This window comes from Ranitomeya variabilis, chromosome 2 (genome assembly GCF_051348905.1).
Source record: "Ranitomeya variabilis isolate aRanVar5 chromosome 2, aRanVar5.hap1, whole genome shotgun sequence".
NCBI classification, from domain to species: domain Eukaryota; kingdom Metazoa; phylum Chordata; class Amphibia; order Anura; family Dendrobatidae; genus Ranitomeya; species Ranitomeya variabilis.
In genome coordinates this window covers 244,344,121-244,363,515 of record NC_135233.1, presented here as the reverse complement: position 1 = coordinate 244,363,515, position 19,395 = coordinate 244,344,121, and the positions used below count along the sequence as shown (strand labels likewise).

Genomic DNA, 19,395 nt, shown 5'->3' with positions numbered 1-19,395 from the left:
GAAGGGACCACTTGGGGGGCATTACTACTAGAGGGGGCACTCTGGGATCATTATTACTGGAGGGAGGATTCTGGGATCATTATTAGTGAAGGGACCACTTGGAGGGCATTACTACTAGAGGGGGCACTCTGGGATCATTATTACTGGAGGGAGGATTCTGGGATCATTATTAGTGAAGGGACCACTTGGGGGGCATTACTACCAGAGGGGGCACTCTGGGATCATTATTATTGGAGGGGGCAATACTACTGGAGTGGGTACTCAGGGGACATTAATATGTATAATATTTACAGACATGGAATATCTCATATATGAAGGCACTGCTACGAGGGATGTCTCTGTCCCTGTGATTGGATGGAGATGTGTTTGATTCCATTACCTGCCACTAATCCTCTTCTGGGGCTTTTACGGAGAAGTGGCTGCGGTTTATTAATTCCGGCCATTATCCGCTGATTACAGTAAATTTCCTCATAAAACTGTGACTATAACAAACATGTCACCAGTTTCCCGATATCTGCACCGAGAAAACAAGCGAGGTTTTCTGCTCTGGGTTCAGCCATCACCAATAAATGCTCAATTATATCAGTTTTTTGGGAAATCTGGGGGAAACTGATAATACAGCGCTCACGGGCCACCTGGGTTGCAACCGCAATGTCGACAGGAACCCCCAGTCAAAGTCTGCCCCCCATTAGTGGCGAGTGGCAGTCCACCATAGTCACCTCTCCAGGGCAATTTTCAAGCAACCCGGCGTATCCGCATTACATGGTCAGCCGCAGATGACATTAAGCTAATGTATCTGGCCAGTTTTAATCATGAATCAGGAGGTGCAGGTGTAAAGAGCAGCAGAGCGATAGTCGCGACCAAGCTGCTGTCCGGTTGCACTCTGGCACTTTGGAACTGGGACACCCCGTGTCTGTAGTGGGATGTAGGGTGTGGGGTGCATCACACTCACTTTTTGGGCTCATACTCACATGCGAGAAACTCAGATGAGTCTCGCACGTCAGTATCCGGCACTGCACCCGGCATTCAGATCGGAGCGTGCGGCCGCCTAGCAATACAGGCAGCCACACGCTCCGCTCCTGAGTGCCGGGTGCAGTGCCGGGTATTGACGTGCGAGACTCATCCGAGTTTCTCGCATGTGAGAATGAGCCCTTAGGCCGCAGGTCTCCACTGTCTCCAGACTTCCGTCCTCAGGAGCCATCGCACACAAAGCATAGGATACCAGGTTCTTTGCAACAGTTAAACTTTTACCAAACAGTCCAAGTTCATCAGGTGTATACAGGTGGGAGAGGGCACAGCAAATGCACAGTTCTTATATCCTTAGTACAACTCCTCTTCTGTTCTGCCACAGGTTCACTTTGGACTACTCCCAAGCCTACTGACTCCGTCTGCCTCAGGGATTCGTTGTCCACTCCAGCAGTGCATCCGGGTCCGACCACCTGCCTCTCATGTAACTCCATGTCCACCAGCCTCGTGAGGTCAGATGACCAGGCCTGCTCCTTGTTACCTGGCCTGAACTCTAGGCTGCGGACGTTGTTGCAATGTCCATCAGGAATCTACATTTGGCCGCTCACTGCCCTGAATGTTTGGCCCATGCAGGACCAAGCAACCCACCCACCTGAACTTGAACCCACTTCACTGTCTGACACTGTCCTCCCTCTAACCATGAAGTGACCCCTTCTTATCAGCACTAGCCCTTTCACTGGGCTAGTCCCAACCTTAACCATTTCTGTCTACCTACTAACCTATTACCCTTATTCTATATCCTAAGCCATCCTAAACTTATCCCTATGCTATTCTCACATTATGCATTACCACCTTATATCCTGTACATCACCATAATGCAATACATTAGAAGCACGTTACTTTCACATATAAAACTGCACAACGCTATTCACACAGTGCATCGGTTGTCTTCAGGGGCAGGAACAGGATAAGACAATCCACATGCCTACACTGGATGAACAATTTCTCAGACTCATTGGATGCAATTACGGTAAGGCCCATAAAAAACATACGGCATTTAAATGGGACTCTGCTCAGCTAGGAATAAGGGGATTATTATATCATTTTGTTGGCGGCACATTTTCTTACTGCTTTGCTTTAGAGCATTACAGACATTTTTACATGGAAATGCATTTCTCCTATAGACAGAGCGATGATTTACATATGAAGGCTGCAGCGTCAGGGGAAACACACAACATTCAGGCATATATTAACAACAATTAATCAAAAATGTGACTCCTGAAACAAAGTCAAAATGCTCTACGCTTTTTCTCAAATTCACAACCAATATCTATCCCAGCAAATATCAAAGCTAGTAGATATAAAGCGATTCATGAGAAAAACAATTATTTATTGAAAATGTGCTAAAAATACAACAAACATAAAAAGACAGGGCAAAAAAAACTCCAAAAAAAGGGGTGAAAAAAACACGGATATTAAGTCCCAAAGCTTGTGTTCTCCCCACACCCGACTCCATTTCCCCAATGCTTTTTCTTTTTTTCTCTCCCCTTTTTTGGAGTTTTTTTTGCCCTGTCTTTTTATGTTCATTGTATTTTTTATAAAATTTTCAATAAATAATAGTTTTTATCATGAAGCTTGAATTGCTTTATATCTAATAGCATTGATATTTGCTAGGAATAGGATAGATATTGGTTGTGAAAATATTAACAACAACCCCAAGGAGGAAATGCAGCAGCAATGATCTTAGAGAAGTGACTGCTACTAGCTATCAATATGGGAAAGGTTATAAAACCGTTACCAAATCATTTGGAGTCCATCATTCTAAAATGAAAAAGATTATTCCCAAGTGGAAAACATTTGAGACAATTGTCAATCTTCTCAGTGGTGAACAAACCCGCAAATTTACCCCAAAATTAGACCGTACAATGCTAAGAGAAATTGAAAAAAAAAACAAGAGCTAAAGCTCAAACTCTAAAGGGCTTTAGTTAGCATGTCAAACATTGAAGTTCATGTCAGCATAATCAGCACAAACACCTCATACCAACTGTCCAGCATGGAGGGAGATGATTTGAGCTTGTTTTGCAACCACAGGACCTGGGCAACTTTGCAGTCATTGAGTCAACCATGAACTCCTCTGGAGTCAAATGTGACTGTAAATGTGTCATGTAACAGGACAAGGATCCCAAGCAAACCCACAAATCTACATGGGAATAGCTGGAAAACAAAATGTCAAGATCTTGCAATAGCCCAGTCCAGACTTCAACCCAATAGAAAAGCTGCAGCACGACCTTAAGAGATTGGTGAAGAAACGACAGCCCACAATCATTGAGGAACTTAAGCAGTGTGGTGAGAACAGTCAACCAAAAAACCCTCAAGAACGATGTGAGAGACCGATAAAGACAAACAGAAAATTATTATTTCACATTATTACTTCTTAAGGTGGTTCTATAAGCTATTGATTCATGGGGTGTACTTAATTTTGAAGACGCTGCTTCGTCATTTTGGCCTAGTTTTTTATGAATAAATAATGATATGGTGTAATTTGTGTTGTTCATTATTTGAAGTTATATTTAATGATTTTAAGTCCTTCCACATGCCAGATATTTTTTATGTCCAGATACATTAAACCATGCAATTCAAAGAGGTATACTTAGTTTATCTCATGAATCTATATTTTTATAAAGGCACATAGACGGGGTCATGCTTCAGTTTAGTCATTTTTAAAAAAATCTTTCAAATGGCTGGGCCACCCCACTGATATACTGTGTTATGCCTAGTGCAGGATCCGCAGGGGTGGAGCAAGCAGAGGAAAAGCCCTTTCTTATGAACCTCCCCCTCGGTTCCAGTAATTGCTGTAATGCAGTGTACAAGTTTTGCCTGTAGTATTCCTTTAAGTTTCTCTGCCACTGTGGAGTCATGGGAACAAGCCTAATCAGCTGACTGTAATAACTCATTTGTAATAAGGAGTTATTTCATGGCTTTGCCCTCTAGGTTTCAGTTGTCATGTAATGATCTGAGAATATCAGGATGGATATGAAACACCTGTCTGCAGAGATAATGGCCACATCTCAGTGTTTACTCTGTGGTCATAGTACCTGCTGCTGTTGTCGCCTGTGCAAACATCATTACTATTACTACCTGAAGGTTAAAAATAACGCCATATTACACTGTACTGTAATAATCAATTACAAGCCCAAGAAATGATAGAGGGAGAAGCAACACTAATAGGAACTTAATGGATTTACAGCACATTTATCTGTCACAAATCACCAGTATAATCACTGTTCCCATAAAATCGTGATCACGACTGGTGCCACATTCCATTACAGCCCCTATAGGGGTAATTACGCAATTATGCAGTGATACATACAGTACCTGGACCCTGACGCTCTGCTTTACTTTATTTGGAAAATGCCTGATGCACCTTTATGTGTCCTTGCAGTTCTTCAATTATATTTATGAATCAGGTTGATCAGGATGAACAGGGCTGTAATGGACAGAGTTGTAGCAAGACACACATTAGAGGAGGGAGACGTGAAGCACTCAGCCACATTTCTGTTACAGGGGATCTGAGGCTCTGCCATCCGGATAATTGGATGTTTGATCGCAGCCTGGTGGATCTCAGTAATTGTAATCGCTCTCTCTGTAGAACTATGGAAAGTGTCTCCAGAGGCTTCTCCGGACTCATCACCATAAGACATAAGAACTTCTAAGTGTTTATTCAAAAACTGTGGACGTCCCAGGAGACTTCAGGGAAAGAAAAAAAAAACTGCAAGATATTGTGTTTACTAGCAGCTCTGCGGAAATCGGAGTATGAGACGTCTACGGCCGAGAAAGCAAGAAGTCTTGGATGACATCTTCCCTGCTCTACTTACATCTCACAGTATAACCACCCATCAGACTGACCACTAATCCACAGACCTATCTACCAGCCGTCCATTCTCAACCACCCACTGAACCTAATTAGCTAACTACCCATCAATATATGAATCCATCCATCTACCCACAAACCCCTCAATCCATCCCCATACCTACCAATCTATCCACTCACCCATCTACCAACTTATACATCAACCTACTAAATACCTCATCATCACCCACCCTCTACTGACCTATTCACCTACCAACCACCTTCTACCAACCAACTACTAACCTATTCACCCATCTACTATCAACATAGTCTCCATAGTCGAGCAACTAACTTATTCATTGTACAATATTGAAGAAAAAAGATGCAGCACGCACCAGTTCGAATTTATGTGGACAAAGTCCTTTATTCCATTCCTTAGGATTAGGACGGAGACATGATGTGCAGGTAACAGAGGCAGTGGGGAGAGGCAGAGTGGACAACGGCCGGTTCATATAACAACGCTTCAACGGATCAAGGAGTTGAAGCGCTGTTATGTGAACCAGCCATCGTCCACTGTGCCTCTCCCCGCTGCCTCTGTTGCCTGCACATCATGTCTTCGTCCTAATCCTAAGGAATAGAATAAAGGACATTGTCCACATCAATTTGAACTGGTGAATACGGCATCGTTTTTCTTCACTATTGCACATGTAAACACATTATGCAGAGCACCAAACACCGTTCCTTCAGCCGCTGTAGCTTTACATATGGGATGTCTATTCATCTTTCCAGGGAATTTCTATATGTCGACTGGTGCTGATATTTTTTTTCTTTGAACATAACTTATTCAATGACCTACCCACCCATCAACCTATTCATCCATCTGCCTAGCCAAACTTATCACCTACCTTCTACCAACCAACCTATCCACCCAGCCATTCATCCATCTACCCAACAACCTTATCATCCAATGTTTACTAATCTCAGTCTATTCACCTGTCCATTTACCTACTCACACACGCACCTTCCATCTAATTTATTCACTCACCCACCAATCAAGCTATTCACTCACCAACCTCATCAATCACTTTCTACTACTTAGCTAGCCACTCATTTACTATCAACCTATTCACCAATGTGTCTAGAAACTAACTTATTCACTGACCTACCAACAACCTATTCATCCACCAACCTACCTATAACCTCATCATATACCTTCTACCAACCTATTAACCTTCTACTAACCCATTCACCCAACAACCTTATCCCCTTCTACTAACCAAACGACTCCCCACTGTCAGTCTAGTCATCTACCCATTTACCTATTCACTCACATCTGCCAATCAACCTGTTCACCTTCTTTTAACCCAATCACCCATCTACCCAACAACCTTACCATCAACCTTCTACTAACCAACCAATTCACCCACTGCTATCTATTCATCTACCCATTTACCTATTCACTCACACATACCAATCACCCACCAACCAACCACTAAGCTAGTCAACCATCTACTATGAACATAGTCACCCATCCATCTAGCAACTAACTCATTCACTGATCTACCTACCAACCAATTTATTAATCAACCTACCCAAATGCATTATGCACGTTCTACCAACCAACCCATCCATTTACTCTCCAACCTTATAATCCACTGCCAATCTATAAACCAATTTACCTCTTCTCCCACATATCAACCAACTTATTCACTCACCTACCAATCAACCTATTACTAAATTATTCACCCATCTACTATCAACCTATTCATCACCAACTAATGTATTCACTGACCTATCAACCTATTCATCCAATCTACCCAACCTTTTCACCCAACCTATTTACCCACCATTTTACTTCCAACCTTTTCACACATTTACCCACTGCCAGACTATTCACCCATCCATAGAACCACCTACTAATTCTCCCACTCGTCTACCCTGCCAACTAACCCATTTACACACCCATGTAGAAACCAAACTATTCCATCACCCATAAATCAATCCATTAACCTACCAACCTTTCCAACTATCCATCCATCTATTCGACAAGCCAGCAACCAATCTAATCACCCTTCCACCAACATGTTCAACCATATTCCCATTCATCCACCTTATTCTCACCCATCTGCCAACTCACTGACCCACCCAGAAATGTGGGTGTTCCCATTCATCCACCTATTCTCACCCAGCATCACGATTCAGAATGACCGTGATCAACAATTTTTATCAGAACAGTTGATCTTAGAACATGTGGCCCACCAATGGAAACGTCAAAAAAGCTGGAACCCAGGAGCCCACATAACCGCTCACTCATCTACATGTCCGACTGCTTTTCCTTCCATAGTAATTTCAGTAGGAAAATAGGATAATACTATGGGAAAATATCCATAATGGTTTTCTATGGTTCCAAGAGGAAGAACAGCTCTGAAGCATTATAACTGCTGCTCTAACAAGTAAAATACTGATCAGACAAGTTTTATTATTTGGCCCCAAGGTGTTTGGGGGGGGGGGGGGGTGGAGTCTAATAAACATATGAGAATGGTATTGATCCCTGTCCCTGGTGAATGCAGATCCAGACACACCATGAGCGTTGTACGCGGCTCCCCACCGGAGATCTGCACTATTCATTTACCCTCTAATTGATAGTTACAGCGGCGCGGAGTCCAATCATCTTCTACGTTACTGTCTGGAGAATTGACTCCATTGTACCAGACGCCACAGACGCAGTATTCTGCTGTGACCTCGAGTCTCACAAGAAAACACGCGACACAAAGACAAGGGAAACTTCAGACTCATCAATGCTTCTATCTAGACTCCTACGATTGCTCTCCCTTAAAGGGATGGTTCACGTTTAAAAACCTTCACAGAGAAATGATTGATGATCCATTATCCCCATTGATTGCTAAAAAAAGAATAGGGTCAAGACCACACTTTTCCCCCTAGGGTTGGACTGATGCCACAAAATGACGACTGTGACCACTAACAGCTAACTGTCACTATATGAGTGGTCGTAACCATGGATACCTAAGCTACTACAATGCCCTGAACATGGGTAAAGCGACATAGCAAATCAGAAGAACTATACTACATTTCTAAATGAAGGCATTTGCTAATATTATTATTATTATTACTACACCTACTACATATTGGGATAGGATCTTGGAGATGGGAATACCACTTTAAGTCCTGACTGCAGTAAGGTCATCCTAATAAGACAAGGGAGAAACTGGTGAGATAGTGAAGTCCCAAGATAATCAATAAAGAGGATGTGCACAAGACTGCTGTATGTAGGGCTGAAGGAGCCGTCCATGGTGCTCAACTTCCATCAAACCCAACAAGGACAACTCTAATATAGTTGTATACAAGACCCCTTCCAAGTTTTCACCTTTTTTGAGAAGTGCAGGAGAGGATCAGCACCATGGACAACTATAATAAAGTCACATGCAAGACCCCATATTACTGGTCACCCCTTCTAGAAGGTTCATCAGGAGATGGATAGCTCAAAAATCGTCAAATACAGGACCCAGTCTAACTTGTCACCCCTTTCTAAGAGGTGCAGCAGATGATAGCACCATGGATAATTCCAACATAGTCACATAGAAGATCCCTTCTTACTTTTCAACCATTTTTGAGGAGTGAAGGAGAGGATCAGCACCATGGTAAACTATAATATAGTCACGTACAAGTCCCCTTCTTACCGGTCACCCCTTTCCAGGAAGTGCATCACCATTGATGGCTCCCATCTAGATACATATAAGATCCCCTCTTACTAGTCACCACTTCTAGGATAAGATCAGCACTGTGGATATCTCCAATATAGTGCCATAAATGACACCTTTTAACTTGGCATCCCTCCTAGGAGGTGCAGAAAAGGATTAGCACCATCTTCAACTCCAATATAATCACATACAAGACCCCCGAACTTAATACCCTCTTTTGGGAAGTGTGGTAGAGGATCAGCACCATGGATAGCTCCAATATACTCACTTACAAGACCCCCTTACCAGTCATCCCCTACTGGAGGTGGAACAGAGGATCAGCACCATGGATAATTTCCACTGTCGCATACAAGACCCCCTCTTACCGTTCACCCTTCTAGGGGGTGAAGTAGATGTTTGGCAACATAGATAGCTCACATATAGCTACACACAAGACCCCCTCTTACCGGTCACCCTTTTAGGATGTGCAGTAGATGTTTGGCAACATGGATAGCTCACATATAGCTACACACAAGACCCCCTCTTAGCAGTCACCACTCTAGGAGGTGCAGTAGAAGTTTGGCACTATGGATAGCTCCCATATAGCTACACACAAGACCCCCTCTTAGCGGTCAACCTTCTAGGAGGTGCAGTAGAGGTTCAGCACCATGGATAGCTCACAAATAGTTACATACAAGACCCCCTCTTACCGGTCACCCTTTTAGGAGGTCCAAGTAGATGTTCGACAACATGGATAGCTCACATATAGCTACACACAAGACCCCCTCTTAGCGGTCACCCCTCTAGGAGATGCAATAGAAGTTTGGCACTATGGATAGCTCACATATAGTTACACACAAGACCCCCTCTTACCAGTCACCCATCTAGGAGGTGCAGTAGAGGTTTGGTCCCATGGATAGCACACATATAGTTACATACAAGACCCCTTCTTACCGATCACCCCTCTAGGAGGTGCAGTAGAGGTTCAGCACTATGCATAGCTCACATATAGTTACACACAAGATCCCCTCTTAGCGATCACCCTTCTAGGAGGTGCAGTAGAAGTTTGGCACCATGGATAGCTCCCATATAGCTACACACAAGACCCCCTCTTCTAGGAGGTGCAGTAGAGGTTCAGCACCATGGATAGCTCACATATAGTTACACACAAGACCCCCTCTTACCAGTCACCCTTTTAGGAGGTGCAGTAGATGTTTGGCAATATGGATAGCTCACATATAGTTACACACAAGACCCCCTCTAGGAGGTGCAATAGAGGTTAGGTGCCATGGATAGCTCGCATATAGTTACACACAAGACCCCTCTTACCGATCACCCTTCTAGGAGGTGCAGTAGAGGTTCGGTGCCATGGATAGCTCACATATAGTTACACACAAGATCCCTTCTTACCGGTCACCCTTCTAGGAGGTGCAGTAGAGGTTCGGCGCCATGGACAACCTGAACGGAGGTACACACAGAACCCCTTTTACCATTCATCTCCTTCTGGGAGGTTCAGCAACATGGACAGCCACTACAGTCAGTTGTCATCCCACAGCTTTCCAACCTTACCTGTCATCATTCTGGAAGGTCTGGTCCCCGAGCAGAAGGTCCCTGAATCTGTATCTTGGAGGCAGCGGAGGGACCTCTGTCTCCAGCTCATTCATTTTCAGGGTGCTGATGTCTAGGATGACCCCGCTCTTGTCAGGTGCAAGCCTATAAACAGAGAAGAAGAAGAGGAGGTGGTGGTGGTGACTGGAAGTTTGCTGGAAGATGCACAAAATCACAACACTGCCGCCCCCATGAGGGAGCCGTCAGCCGCTCTCTGCCCCCCTCGCTGGTGCTGATCCTTACATTAGGGTGAGATGGTGCCAGGCATGTCAAGGGACCAGGGATCACCCCCCTCTGCAGACTGAGCAGATGCAGCCGCTAAAGCAGAGATGCAATGACAGCCTGAGAGGAGAGCTGAGGAAGCATTGCAACCCCTGGAGAGGGTGGGGGCTGTGCATGGGCTGTGCTACACTACACCGTCTTGGCAAAAAGGGTTAAAGGGCAGCATATCATACCCAGAGCTGGAGGACTGGACCCATCCAAGCAGCCATATGCTCATGTCTGCCGCACCGTACAATATGGCAATGGCTGTATACTGGATGAAGACAATATTGTGGGCAGATCCAACCTCAGAGACACCTGGAGCAGCAGCAGCGAGGGAGGCATCGCTGTACAGAACCTGGGACCACTGACCGACGAGCGGCAGCCCACAGAATGGGGGCTAAACCGATCCTCACACAATACCAAGCTCAGCACATGAGAATAGAGGACAAGTCAAGGACTTCACTTTTATGGGATTAGCCAATTACATCCTATAATAATTAATATATTTCAAGAGCTGCATTCACAGTTCTGCTATATGTTATTGATAACAGTGAACCTGTTATCATACAAACCAGTAACAGCTTATCTCAGCTCCTATAAGGCTGTAACTCAAGAGAAGAGGCAATGTATGTACACAGTGACTGCTCCAGCAGAATAGTGAGTGCAGCTCTGGAGTATAATACAGGATGTAACTCAGGATCAGTAATGTATGTACACAGTGACTGCACCAGCAGAATAGTGAGTGCAGCTCTTAAGTATAATACAGGATGTAACTCAGGATCAGTAATGTAATGTATGTACACAGTGACTGCACCAGCAGAATAGTGAGTGCAGCTCTGCAGTATAATACAGGATGTAACTCAGGATCAGTAATGTAATGTATGTACACAGTGACTGCACCAGCAGAATAGTGAGTGCAGCTCTGAGTATAATACAAGATGCAAGTCAGGATCAGTACAGGATATGCAATGTATACACAAAACTGTGAATTAGTGCTCAGAAGAGGATGACCCCTTTATCAATGCAGTACTGCTTATATATTGGACGTAGATCAGTGTTGTTGGAATAAGTACGGACTCCTGGGATTCTGGCTGTCAGCTCCGGTGGCTCTTGTTCTCTAGAATACACAGCATTGATGCTACTCTGAGGACGCAGTCTTTTTCAGTAAATAGTGAAATAAATACTGTGGATGTACATGTATGTCTCTGCCTCACGTGCTTGTGAATAGAAGAGGGCAAATAGAAAATTCACAACTCATCCTCTCAGTGCTTCCAGAATAGATGTCACTGGGAGGATATAACAAATTGGTAATGTATCATGATCTGGACATTACAGGTCATTATAAGAGATCAGTGACACCATGCAACAAAACACAGATAGAATCAACATCACCATATTCTAGAGCTGCATTTGCAATTCAGCATACTTCAGAGCTAAAATCCCCCAGCATTCCTTGCAGGTCGAAAGTCCATAGGTAAATATATTATGACCAGTAAAAACAAACTAACTGTTACATTGTTATATAGGAGGCGGGCTAATCTGTCAAGCTTGCCGACTGTTTCCAATACGTCTTAGGCTACTTTCACACTAGCGTTAACTGCATTACGTCTCAAATCGTCTTTTTTCAGAAAAAACGCATCCTGCAAATTTTTTTGCAGGATACATTTTTTCCCCATAGACTTGTATTGGCGACATATGGCGACGTACTGGCATACGTCGTGTCCGTCTTACGACGTATGCGTCGAAATTTGGCGACACGTCGGCGGCAAAAAACATTGATTGTAACAATTTTTGTCTCCGCCTAAAAAACGTGTCGCGACGCATCCTGCGGCATACGTTGTTGGCTGCAATGGAAGCCTATGAGCGACGGATGCGTCGGGACACGTCGTACGATGCAATACAGCGCTGCAATACGTTTTTTTTTACACTGAGCATGCTCAGAAGCAGGATTTTGTTGCCAATTGGCCAGACACCCCCAAATCTATATAAACCTGGCCTGGGCCTTCAACCCCACATATTGCCTGCAAGACCCAGAGAGAAGACTGCCAGCAAGACCCAGAGAGAAGACTGCCAGCCACAAGACCCCAGCCTGACACAGGAGCCAGCCACAGGAGCCAGCCACAGGAGCCAGCCAAAGGAGCCAGCCAAAGGACTCCAGCCACCATAGAGCCAGTGTGAGTATTGCAATTTTTGTGTGCATCTGTGTGCCTGTGCATTTGTGTGTGTATGAGGTACTGACTACAGCAAGAGCTTAAAACCTGAAGAGAACCTGAGGCCTGCCATCGTCCTGCACCAGCCAGTGCCATGCTAGAGTCCAGATCCACCCTGATGCCAGCCACTGTGAAGACCTGCAGCTCCAGCCGGAGGATGGTCAGCCTTTTTTACGTGTGTGTGTATGTGTGTGTGTATGCGTCTTCTGATTGCGTTCACCTTTCTGACTTTGTTGTACATATGTGTATTTGCATAAAGCTTATGTGCGTGCGTGCGTGTGTGTGTGTGTATTTTTGTATGGCTGTGTGCTTTTTAAGTATGTCTTCATGTGCCTGCACCTTATTATGCCTTCGCCAATTTTATGCCTGTTCATGTGGGAGGGTATGTGTCCACGTTCAGGATTGCATCAGGATTTGGTCAGGATTTTTCATCAGTATTTGTACGCCAAAACCAGGAGTGGGTGTAAAATGCCGAAGTGGTGCATGTTTTTTTTTATTATACTTTTCCTAATTGTTACACTTCTGGTTTTGGATTACAAAAACTGCTGGAAAATCCGGACCAAATCCTGATGCAATCCTGAACGTTGACACATACCAAGCATGTTAGTGCGCATCTTATTGATTGCATGTGCATTTGTCCATGCCTTAATTGGTTAATTGCCTTTTCCTGATGTGTTTACTAAGTATAGTGGTCTGTGCAGCATGTGGTTTAAATGTTTTTTTTTTTTTTTTTTTAATCGGATGTATTTTTGCAAAGTATAGTGGTCTGCAGCTTGTGGTTTGAACGTGTGAGCGTGTTTTTTTTTTTTTTTTTCTATTTCAAAGTGTTGATTTTATTATTACTGTTGAAACCATTCACAGTTGATGTACTTGTATTTAAAATAAAGAGCATTTCTGCTCCTAAGGCCGGCGTCACACTGGCGAGTTTTACGGACGTAAGCGCAGAAACTACGTCCGTAAAACTCGCATAACATACGGCACAAATATTCTCAATGGGGCTGCTCCTATTAGCCGTATATTACGGTTCAGTATTATACGGCTTTCTACGGCCGTACAAAATCGCAGCATGCTGCGTTTGTCAGCGTACTGCGCAAAAAAATCACCAATGAAAGTCTATGGGGGCGAGAAAAATACGGATTCCACACGGACCAGCAGTGTGACTTGCGAGAAATACGCAGCGGTGTTAGTGAAAAGTCGGTAATTCAATTGCCGGCTTTTCATTTCTCCTGCACAAACCCGACAGGATATGAGACATGGTTTACATACAGTAAACCATCTCATATCCCCCCTTTTTTTTGCATATTCCACACTACTGTTAGTAGTGTGTATGTGCAAAATTTCAGCGCTGTAGCTGCTAAAATAAAGGGTTAAATGGCGGAAAAAATTGGCGTGGGCTCCCGCGCAATTTTCTCCGCCAGAGCGGTAAAGCCAGTGACTGAGGGCAGATATTAATAGCCAGGAGAGGGTCCATGGATATTGGCCCCCCCGTGGCTAAAAACATCTGCCCCCAGCCACCCCAGAAAAGGCACATCTGGAAGATGCGCCTATTCTGGCACTTGGCCACTCTCTTCCCACTCCCTGTAGCGGTGGGATATGGGGTAATGAAGGGTTAATGCCACCTTGCTATTGGAAGGTGACATTAAGCCAGATTAATGATGGAGAGGCGTCAATTATGACACCTATCCATTATTAATCCAATTGTAGGAAAGGGTTAAAAAACACACACACATGATTGAAAAGTATTTTAATGAAATAAACACAGCGGTTGTTGTAATAATTTATTGTTCTCTCAATCCATTTGCAGTCCCTCGCTTGGCAACATAATAAACGCACAAGATACATACCTTCTGATGTACTGTCAGGTCCAACGATGTAATCCATCTGAAGGGGTTAACTAATATTACAGGCAGGAGCCCTGCTATAATGCAGCTGTGCTCCGTGCTTGTAATTCCCCTGCGAATGAATGAAATGTAGGTCATTGACCTACATTTCATTCATTCGCGGTGAGGCGCCCTCTGGTGGATGTCCTCATATGACCTGGAGCGTGGGAAAAAGTTCCCAGACTGCAGTTCATGAGAATATCCACCAGAGGGCGCCTCACCGCGAATGAATGAAATGTAGGTCAATGACCTACATTTCATTCATTCGCAGGGGAATTACAAGCACGGAGCACAGCTGCATTGTAGCAGGGCTCCTGCCTGTAATATTAGTTAACCCCTTCAGATGGATTACATCGTTGGACCTGACAGTACATCAGAAGGTATGTATCTTGTGCGTTTATTATGTTGCCAAGCGAGGGACTGCAAATGGATTTGAGAGAACAATAAATTATTACAACAACCGCTGTGTTTATTTCATTAAAATACTTTTAAATCATGTGTGTGTGTGTTTTTTAACCCTTTCCTACAATTGGATTAATAATGGATAGGTGTCATAATTGACGCCTCTCCATCATTAATCTGGCTTAATGTCACCTTCCAATAGCAAGGTGGCATTAACCCTTCATTACCCCATATCCCACCGCTACACGGGAATGGGAAGAGAGTGGCCAAGTGCCAGAATAGGCGCATCTTCCAGATGTGCCTTTTCTGGGGTGGCTGGGGGCAGATGTTTGTAGCCAGGGGGGGCCAATATCCATGGACCCTCTCCTGGCTATTAATATCTGCCCTCAGTCACTGGCTTTACCGCTCTGGCGGAGAAAATTGCGCGGGAGCCCACGCCAATTTTTTCCGCCATTTAACCCTTTATTTTAGCAGCTACAGCGCTGAAATTTTGCACATACACACTACTAACATTAGTAGTGTGGAATATGCAAAAAAAAGGGGGATATGAGATGGTTTACTGTATGTAAACCATGTCTCATATCCTGTCGGGTTTGTGCAGGAGAAATGAGAAGCCGGCAATTGAATTACCGGCTGTTCACAGATATCGCGCTGATTGAAATCTAAATACAGAATATATATATATATATGTGTCACAATGACATATATATATATATATATATATATACTGTATATATGTTTTCCCGAACATTTGAGCACATAAATCCATTAGATGTCGGTTTTGCAAGCCTGCGCGAAAATCTCGCAGTACGGATGCCATACGGATTACATACGGAGGATGCCATGCGCAAAATACGCTGACACACCCTGACTACGGATCACTATTTTGGGAACATTTCTCCTTATTACGGCCGTAGTACGGACGTATAATACGTGGCGTATTGTCTTACGCCAAGTGTGACGCCGGCCTAATTGTGATAAGAAAAAAAAAAAGAGAGAAAAAAAAAGAAAATAATAAAATGTTTGTTACAAAAATGTCCGTAGTATCATTTCAGAAAGGAAAATTTAAAACTGGTGTATGTACCAATGGTTACACATGCAATACAGAGTTGGTTGAGGGCTTTTTTTTTTAATAAAGGTTACACTTAAAGGTTTTTTGGGGGAGGTGATTTTTGAAAATAAAATGCGGTAAATATATGTTTACATGGTGGGTTCACATTTAAAAATATTTTTTTTGGCACATGGAAATGAATGGTATACCGTGCACCTGTTTTTGGGTTTTGGTGTTCACATTTAATGAACTTTTCTCACATCATTTTAGCAGGGTGTTTATTAAAACATTACCTAGTTTAGGGGGTGGTCTAACTATAAATCCATTATACTTATTATAGATACACCAGGGACCAGGTCCATAGCACCCACCTGTGTTCCATACCAGGACCAGCCCACCAGGCAAGCCCACCAGGACCACAGCCACAAATCTTGAAAAGTAAGTTTTGAAGACCCCCAATCTGCTACTTCAATTGTGTAGAGCAGATTGCAAGTGTCTTTTTAACTTACAGATACACCAGGACCACAGCCGCTGCCTGCCTTGACCACTAGGACCAAGACCACAGCCGCTGCCTGCCTTGCCCACCAGGACCACAGCCGCTGCCTGCCTTGCCCACCAGGACCAGGACCAACAATTGTTAAAAGTAAGTTTTGAAGACCCCCAATCTGCTACTTCAATGTGTAGAGCAGATTGCAAGTGTCTTTTTAACTTACAGATACACCAGGACCACAGCCGCTGCCTGCCTTGACCACCAGGACCAAGACCACAGCCGCTGCCTGCCTTGCCCACCAGGACCACAACCGCTGCCTGCCTTGCCCACCAGGACCAGGACCAACAATTGTTAAAAGTAAGTTTTGAAGACCCCCAATCTGCTACTTCAATGTGTAGAGCAGATTGCAAGTGTCTTTTTAACTTACAGATACACCAGGACCACAGCCGCTGCCTGCCTTGACCACCAGGACCAAGACCACAGCCGCTGCCTGCCTTGCCCACCAGGACCACAGCCGCAGCAAGACACAGGAACAATGTCCTCTTCTGACAGCCGTCCTCCACAGCAACAGCGTGTATCGGTAACTTAACACAAAAAATGTTTTTGTTTTTTTAAATTTACATTTTTGTGGATCACTACATGCATAAATTATGTTTCAACAGGAAGCTGAATCAGATGAGGAGCTGTCAGAAGGGGGCGAGATGGGTGGAGAGATGCAAGTGGAGGAGGAACCAAGTGTAAGTAGTGGTGAAACAGTTGCTTCGCACATCACACTGCACCATACACAAAACAGATTTTCATACATAACTAAACACCGAAAACATGCCTACATTACAGAGAATTTGTTTCCTTTATTTCAGTCTCCTGCCACTGCTGCTGCTGACCAGTCAGCAAATCGTGAAGGTCCTCCCAGACGCTCCCAGAGTCGGCGTAATCGTCGCCGCGGTCGGCCATCAGTGAGTATTTTTTTTGGAGGGGGATTCTATTGGTACTTTAGTGTTTCAGTGTACTAATTTGTTTGTTTTTCTTCTTCTTTTTTTGCACAGGCTTCACAGCGTGCTCCCGCCGACGACTTTGATGACGACATAGATATCGACTGTCTCATTGAGGAGGTTCGCGAGCGGGAGCCGCTGAGGAACATGGCTGACCGCAGCCATGCCGATACCGGTGTCACCCGTCGGCTCTGGGATGAAGTGTGTCGTAACATCTTTCCAAGGTGGGAGGACCTTCATCCACAGCAGCAGAGCAAACTATGTAAGTATTCACTTTTCAGTGATGTTTTGCGCTGACTGTAATGTATTGCATTTACCAATTTTTTTTTTTTTTTCTTTTCATTCTTGTCTTCACAGGTGGAAAGGTTAGGAAGCGGTGGCGGTCACTGAGGGATCGCTTTAAGAGGGAATTTAACGAGGAGATGCAGGCCCCGAGTGGCTCAGCAGGAAGGAAGAGGAGCAAATATAAACACGGCCCTGCCCTCTCCTTCCTGAGGCGAACCATGCTGAGTAGAGTGTAAGTATTCTACAGTCCACTAATAACCATGTTAACCTGTCTAACTTAGTTTGGTTTCAGTCAGGGCTTTTTCATATCAATATATAAATTTCTTTTGTTTTTTCTTTCACAGCACCTTCTCCAGCCACCGGGCGCCTGCATCTTCCTCTGCACCCTCTGGAGCGATCCCTCCTGAATCCGCCACTGAGGGCCACGTCGGTAGGCCCCACACCACTGACCCCTCTCTGACCCCTCTGTCCCCTCCACCTCATCTGCCCCAAGCAGTGGAGCATTATTGCAGCCTTCATTGCTCGCATCTGATGCTGAACAGATAGCGTTTCCTTTACCCCACCCCTCTGATCCTGCCACCTCGAGACCACCATTAGGTTCGTGGCGGCAGCGACAGAGGGGTCAGGAAAATGCATCCTTCCAAAGCTCTTTCAAGATTTTGGGAGAGCAAGTGACTGCTGGTTTCAACATGGTGCAATCACGCATCAGTGAAAGCAGCCATGAAACCAGCAGTCGCTTGGATAGGCTGCATTCAGATGTAAGTCAGTCTCCGGCCAATCTTTTTTTTCAATCCATGCTCAGGAGCATGGAGAAGCTTTCTCTTCAGCAACAGATGCGGGTAATGAATACCTGCCATAATGCTCTAATGAAGGCCCTTAATGAACCCGAATCTACCCACACATCCACTACAATCCCACCCCAGGCCCCATTTCCACACCATGCCCCACCCCAGGCCCCATTTCCACACCATACCCCCCATTACCAAACCCAGCCCCAATACCCACACCAGCCCCATTACCAAACCCAGCCCCAATCCCCACACCAGCCCCATTACCAAACCCAGCCCCAATCCCCACACCAGCACCATTACCAAACCCAGCCACAAACCCCACGCCAGTCCCACTACCCAACCCAGTCCCACTACCCAACCCAGTCACAATACCCAACCCAGTCCCCATACCCATCCCGGCCCCCAAACCAAATTCATTCCCCACTGTTTTCTTCCTTGCCCAGCTTACCTTCCCCAGTAAGTATTCCCCCTACCCCAACACCACCCCCCTCTGGTCAGCCTACTGGTTTTACCCCCCCTTCCACTGCACCCCAAACAAGTAGGGTTTCCCCACCTATCGACGTGGTCCAACCTTCCTGCCCCTCCTCCCCTCGTATCTCCACCCCACACTTTGAAGAATTGTAAAAATTTATTTTAAATGTTAATGTAAATATTACTTACAAAAATGTGCAAATTTTTTTAAAAAAAAAAATTGGAAAATAAAAAATCTTTTTTTGGCAAAAAAAAAAAAATATTTTTTAAAAAAAAGTTAAAATAAATTTTTCTCTGATTTAAATTCTAGTCTTTGTGTGTATGTGGATTCATTAAGGTAATATAAATAAAAAAGGTAAAATAAAAACAAACACCAGACGTGTGAAAGGTATAACATATTGGTTTTACTAGCAAGAAAACAACGCTTTTGGGCCTTT

The 19,395-nt window shown here is 44.4% G+C and overlaps 1 protein-coding gene across 4 annotated transcripts in view; it reads right to left on the bottom strand.

Moving 5' to 3' along the window:
- KCNT1 (potassium sodium-activated channel subfamily T member 1) overlaps positions 1 to 19,395 on the bottom strand; it is a 360,049-nt gene that overhangs the window by 182,358 nt on the left and 158,296 nt on the right. For 2 of the 4 annotated variants that reach the window (XM_077284353.1, XM_077284354.1), the window contains exon 2: positions 10,084 to 10,227. In XM_077284353.1, the coding sequence (XP_077140468.1) occupies positions 10,084 to 10,227 (144 nt within the window). Of the gene's footprint in view, positions 1 to 10,083; positions 10,228 to 10,365; positions 10,491 to 10,577; positions 10,694 to 19,395 lie in introns of those variants that run through there. The other 2 variants (XM_077284356.1, XM_077284358.1) reach the window with 2 other exon arrangements.